The 6,732-nt window shown below is 39.6% G+C and overlaps 1 protein-coding gene across 1 annotated transcript in view; it reads left to right on the forward strand.

Annotated features, from left to right (window-relative positions):
• Positions 1 to 6,374, forward strand: part of LOC124645771 (rab3 GTPase-activating protein catalytic subunit) — a 29,508-nt gene extending 23,134 nt beyond the window's left edge. The window contains exons 3-4 of the mRNA XM_047185648.1: positions 4,855 to 5,107; positions 5,246 to 6,374. Of these exons, the coding sequence (XP_047041604.1) occupies positions 4,855 to 5,107; positions 5,246 to 6,007 (1,015 nt within the window). The 3' untranslated portion in view covers positions 6,008 to 6,374. The remainder of the gene's footprint in view (positions 1 to 4,854; positions 5,108 to 5,245) is intronic.
• Positions 6,375 to 6,732: the final 358 nt, after the last annotated feature.

Consider the following 6,732-nt stretch of genomic DNA (forward strand, 5'->3'; position numbering starts at 1 on the left):
GTCATATGTTTGGTACACGTATTTATTGTCATAGACGTGGAGCATCATTTAACTGCTATGGAACACTTTTTCTAAATAAATTGCTTTTTAGTGTAATTTTTCACTGGCGATAAGTGAATAGCTTGGCAGCATGCAATGGCGTGTACTTAGATGCAGCTCCTATACAATCGAGGTGCTTGCCGGGTCTCCCACGGAGGTGCGTCGTCACCTCCCTGCGACACAGTTACTCTGTCTATTGTCTCCGCTTCCTCACCTCAGGGTTTTTGTCCACTCTTTGATCTTGGGTGAAAACTCTCGCAAAAAATACCCATGTTCGGAAGCTATTATGATCAAGGTTACTCAATGTCATTTGGAGTTGGATAACATGGTTCGTCTGTAATATTTAATTAGGTATCTTATACTGAGTTGAGTTGTCAGCATGCTTTTGGCTATTCTGGATTGAAAGTTAGGTTTAATTTGAATACTGAGTGTAAAGTGATTTTAAAGCCTACTTCTTGTTTAAACATTTTTATGGGTATAACAAAAAGATTATATGATGGTAGGTAGGTATATGTATTTAACTTTTGATCAAAGGCCTTCGATGTACGCGGGATGAACGCATACATTACGAAGGAAAGGCATGGATCATGACAAGGACCTCGGCCATAGCACCCGTGGGACATAACCCCAACATCGTTCGCTATAAATAAAAGCTTTTAGCTCGCCGGTTATTTTAGATTTACGACGAAAGTAGTCATAAAAATACAGTACACTAAATAACTTTGCTCAACAGTAGGTGGGAGTGAAGCACATACTAGACCGAAGTTTGTTAATTAATAACTTCATGGGCATCTTTTATGTAAATTCATCGATACGCGAGAGGCAATTAAAACGTGTGCTCAAAGCGCAATGCGAGCTACGTGAATTAATTGGCTAAATGGCTACTGAATTTCACGGGTAACACCATTTGCCGGTGGAAACTGCGCAAGCTGTCGGCTGCAGGGAATGCAAGTACCTACCCGCCATTTGTTACAATTTACTGACCGGAATCATAGCCGTCGGGAATTTATTGTTCAACTTTGTAACTAACATTACTTTGCTAATTAATTTACAAAAACAATTGCTTCAAAAAACTATTGTTGTTGCAAAGCTCAAGTATTTCTTTTTGGTTTCGCAGTATCGTAGTTGTTTTTTTTTAACAAGGGTTAAAAAAAATGTTCTGGTTGCTTACTGTCAAATTCATTTAAAGGGCTGTTTAGCTCGTACCTAATTCAGGTGTCTCCATACGGGTGATATGAATAGGTATTGAAAAGAATCCAAGACCGTATTGTTATGGTCATGTATGGTAGTCATGCGATTTGTATTTGTTTGATTCTGCCAGTTATTAAATAAGTGGTCTGTTTGTCTATTAATAGTTTAATTCTTTCTAAACTTTTGTAAACACTTTTATTTTTCCTGAGAATGTTTACAAAACAATCGCTTCATATCTCGTATTTCATTATAATACTCATGTTTAGTGCTAATAACATCAATCGTCAACATCGTTCACTATTTTCTGCACTATTCATAAAGATTTCTGAATCATGCAAAAATATGTGTACCTATGCGTCGTCGTCTAATCATCTCCTATTAGATGGTGGTGACATGTCCATTATAATGAACTATCGAAGGTGTTTGTTTGATTTCTCTCGATAGAAAAACATCACGGCTATGTAGGTAAAAGCAAACAGGGTGGCTATTAACGAAGTCGAAAGTCCGGAACTGACTTAGATAGAACGGAGGCTGGGCGCTGGGGCCTTGGGCCTCCCTGACGCCTTAGGGTGATCGCCCCACCGTCGCCGCCTCTACAAATATACTATTAAGCCGGCACATAAGAAAACTTTGTCAAGTAAACAAACCAAAGTAAACTATTAAATGAGCTAAACTGCCTGCTACGAACTGTCAGTTTTTTATCGACATCGCAATTGTAAAGAGAATCTGTTATTTTAACGATGAAGTTGAATGAAGGTTGTAAAATTGAATTTCAAAAATTTCAAATACCAGTAATAGCAGAGAAAGTGTGCGGCTGACATAGTGTAGACATATGGTTGTGGTTGTCACGATGCATCTTGCGAGATTCATTATGATGACATACATTCTAGCTATCACTACATACTCATATATGTCGTCAGCCTGTTTGCCGTGGGATGAACGATAATTTTGATAACTATTTTCCAGAAAATAAAGTGTGGCTTGATATTATGTTCATAGGTACATCTAAATAATATGAACCAAGTTATTAGAGTATGTAACACATATAGATCTAACATGTAATCAGTTATTTTATATTGTGTTGGTGACTATATATGTATTTGCGAGAAAATATATGTTCATAATGATGCATCTGGGTCAGTAACTGGTTAATTCCATGATAGAAAGCACCATAATCATTATGCATATCTTGTTAAAAATCCCAAGAGTAGATGCCAGATATAATATTCCGTTAGAAATTTTGTAGTGAGTCAAAACAGCTCGATATGCAGCTCTATATTTAATGCTCCGGTGCATTGCTGTAGTTTTTCTAATCAATTTGCGAATGGAAATTGTTTAAAACCACCGTAATATAGCCACTTCACTTGTGCCTATTACCAAACGTAGTTACACACTCTTGAATCTTTAGAAGTGGGTCAACGTACGCGAAGAGACAATTTTCAATCACGCGTTACCTGCTGGCTATCGATAGAAAATTCTTTAAGTCTAGTACAAATTAAATCTTACCATTTTGTTGGAAAAGATCCGATGATGACCAGTCAAAGAATCCTTTGCTGATGGAAGCTGATCACTTTGTTCTAGCACTGGCACTAAGTATATATTTTTTTATAAATCACGAATAGATTTCATCCTTAGAACACAACAATGGAAGTCACTTTCGGTGTCAAGAACCGGTTATACAAAGATTGACCACTGTGGGTCCATATCTGCGCGGTGGATGCGCGCGCGGCTGTCGTTGGCGTCGGACTGTTGGCCGGCGCGAGGCCCCCACCAGAGCTTCCTGACCTACACCTAGTTGCTGGCGCATCGGCTCCGGTAAACAAACGGTTCAGCGACCGATTACACCCCAGCATCTTAGAGACGCGGCCTTACCGGCGGTCGCCTTCTGCTTGCCACACACCAACACATTTGTAATTCAATGTGATAACGGTTCCGAGAGCGTTCGCGCGTTTAGTTCAGTTCCCGTTGATTCTAGGTCGTGGCACACAAATCGACACTGAATCGTTCTGATTCTGCATTCGTTCGGATAGCCGCAGGTGCGCTCGCGTACTCTGTCACAATGTAGTAGCGAACATGCCCTCGCACTTAAGTCAATTGTGCTGTGGTTGCGGTGCACTTAGAATTTGCATACGCCGTGTACACGAAAGAGAAAATACATGTTCCGTGGGTTACGCGAAAATATTCTGTGTCTCATATGATTCATTTACTTTCTTTTTGAGTAGGTTTATTTATCTATTTAAAATTGCGTTTAAAGTGAAAGTTGTAACATGATGGCAAAGCTACGTGACTGTCGCAGTTTAATGAATGAAAAGAATTACAGTTACCTATTACTTATGACGATGACGTAGCTATGTTATGACGGATTAGTAAAAGCTTTATTTAATGATATTACTGACTGTCCTCGGTAGGGCGGGCCTTATTTATGATAAGGTTCAATATACCGATAACCTACATTAATTAGATCATGACAATGTACCTATCTGTCGTCAATCTTTAACAAATTCATCCTGTTTCACTTTTGCGACGTTTATTTATTGAATAGTATGTGACCATCATTTAAGTGTATAATAAAATGTACAGGTCATGTTCTCTATTAGACGCTGTTCTTTCCATGTGCAGCTTTCAGATCGGTTCACAGCTTGAAGCCTACGTTAATTGCGAGTTCATTTTATTGGTCATAAAGGAATGCTTATGAGAAAGCCTTTATTTGTAACAGGTTATCGTTAGCTTTTACCTGATTGAGATCGTCTGTTTGTGGTCATCGCATTAACAATTTGTGAACCGGACCTCTCTGAGGTTATGACAATCAGCCGCGATACGTAAAGTATGACATTTTCTATCACTGACATGGATTTGATTAGCTAACGGTAATGGAATACCAAGTGTACATCTCACACAGGTGCATAGCTTTGCTTTAGATTTTTTGTTTACAAAAATATACTTTGTTCACGGAACATACGCAATGCAATTTTAGTAATGAACTTTCTAATAATTCCTCGCATTTGGTACTCTATGAGTAGCCGGCTCTATGAGGGATGTACTACATACCTGGCTACTTATATATACTCATATAATTGAGAAACTAAAAAATCTGTTTGTTAAAAAAATACTAAAAAATCTCAGTTTGGGGATGTACATGTAGTTAGATAACAAAATGTTCCTTAGAACAGTCCCATAATTGCGATTGTTCAAAAGATTGTGAAAAGGAGCAAGTTGTTTCTTTTTTTATGCAGTTGTGTACTTTTTTTTATTTATATTTGAATAGGTAACAATATGTATGGGAAACCTTAAAATGATTTATGTAATAATTTTACTCAAAAACTTTTATATGATAAGACCACCCTCACATACACATAGATACATTTTGATTTTTAAATTTTTTATGCTTTCCTGTCGTCTCAAACGATGACGTGTCGTTTATTGAAATCGGCCCTCGCGTTTGGTCTAAATAGTGCCACAAAGGTACAAATCCACATACATACATAGGCTGATAAACACATTACACTCCATTGATTAGGCGTTGTCGGGTAAAATAGACTTGGCCTTGTCTCTTTCAAAGGCAACAAAATTTTAATTTACTATGTTGTGAGTAGTGTAACAGCGTAATGTTTTCATTGCCTACAGAGTAGCCGAAGGTGCACCCAACGCAAGGACTTGCTTGCTTCATCAAAAACTGCAACTTCTCAACTGTTGCATTTCGCGCGCTTTAGAAGGCACCAGTAGTCTGGCAGGAAATTCGTCAGATGACGAATTTTTTGATTGCTCCGAGGGTGAGAACGAAGAACAACTGCCCTGGGACAGACCAGTTGGACGCCTGAGTCGGTTTGGAGACACTACAATGAAAAATGGGGCACCTTTGTATGTCCCACGCACGCAGGTGTGTATTTTAGAGTTGCGAATATAATATATGATTCTTAACCTGTATGACTAATGAACTCATCATAAATAAATTACATTTTAAGAGTTTTCTTTAACTAACTACATTAGTTAAATAATATGTATTTTTGTAATGTAGGATCCTGCGCCGAAAACTGAAGACCAATTGGAAGAGGATGCAGAGCTAATGGTGCGGCTTGGAGACGATGCCAAAGCGTCCGAACTGCGTGCTAGAATGATGAGTGCCTCGCTTTTGTCTGACATGGAGGCTTTCAAAGCAGCTAACCCAGGCGCTGAACTGTGTGATTTCGTTCGTTGGTATTCGCCGCGGGACTGGAAACCAGATGACGGCGGAGCCTTAGGTGATCGTATGTTGCTACCTGGCAACCCTTGGGTTGAGGCTTGGAGTGTCGCGCGACCGGTCCCGGCTGCGCGACAGCGGAGATTGTTTGATGAGACTCGTGAGGCAGAACAAGTTTTACATTTCCTAAGGTCGCGAACCGTAAGTGCAGCCGCAGAACTTCTCCTGCCTGCCATACTTCGAGCATGCGCTTTAAAGGCTCACGAAGAGGGTGTACCTGCTGGGAGCTCAGTAGTAGGTGGCGTTGACATGCGGAGGACTTTTGAAATAGCAGCTCGAGAGCTGTATGATGCCGAGAGAGAAGCTTGTAGGTCGCTTTGTGTCCGAACAGTGCTCGGGGGCAGTGAGGAGGGGAAGCCGCTTGACGTGGCAGGTCGCAGTAGGATATTAAATGTGGTGGGTGGTGGGCTGCCGGCTCCGACGCGGCGCGAGTTCACGCTACGGGTACGGGACGGGGTCGCGCCGCAGGTGATGCGCGCCGCGCTCGCGCACGACATGACCATCATCGGCGCCTTCACCGAGCGCATCGTGTGCTTGTAGCAATGCTGAACGTGATCTGCTCGGCCCCTCGGAATCACTTGACTGTGCTAGTGCAATTGTAAATCGTGATGATAATATTTGTTGAAAGCGTGTACAAATGAATTGTTGAATTAGTTTGTAGGAATAATAATACCCATAGGCCATGGTTAGATTGAAGGTTAAAATACGTATATGAGCAGGTGATTTCAGGGATCTAAATATTATTAACAGACTTTTCAAGCCTTTTATCTACTTCTTTATCAATCTGTCTTCAAAACACTTTCCTCCATAATTATGTTAATTAACTTACACTATAATATTAACATTCAATTTACATTGTTACCACAATTTGTACAGTTTCATGTAATACAGGCGTTGCATATGGTTATTATGGCCTTATTTCTTATTATCCATAACATAACCTATCTGAATCCTTCAATCGGCATCAATAAAGCGCATGGTCATATTTTTTCATCAGCAATTTCTTAAAGTTTTGATTAATCCAGTTTGTATAGTGGTATTGATTCCGCGAATCTAATATACAGTTCTCTGAAGATGTAGTTTGACACTGAAATAGGGATTGTAACGATACCTACTGTTAAAATGTGTATTTATTATGTTATTGTGTTTAATATTGTATTTTTTTTTTAAACTTCATCTCTGTAACTGATCATGGGATCCTTAATTTCGCTCTTTTGAATAGTTACAGTGGTAGAATGGCCCTGCTGTGATAACTCAAATTTCAG

Source organism: Helicoverpa zea, chromosome 3 (genome assembly GCF_022581195.2).
Source record: "Helicoverpa zea isolate HzStark_Cry1AcR chromosome 3, ilHelZeax1.1, whole genome shotgun sequence".
Taxonomy (NCBI): domain Eukaryota; kingdom Metazoa; phylum Arthropoda; class Insecta; order Lepidoptera; family Noctuidae; genus Helicoverpa; species Helicoverpa zea.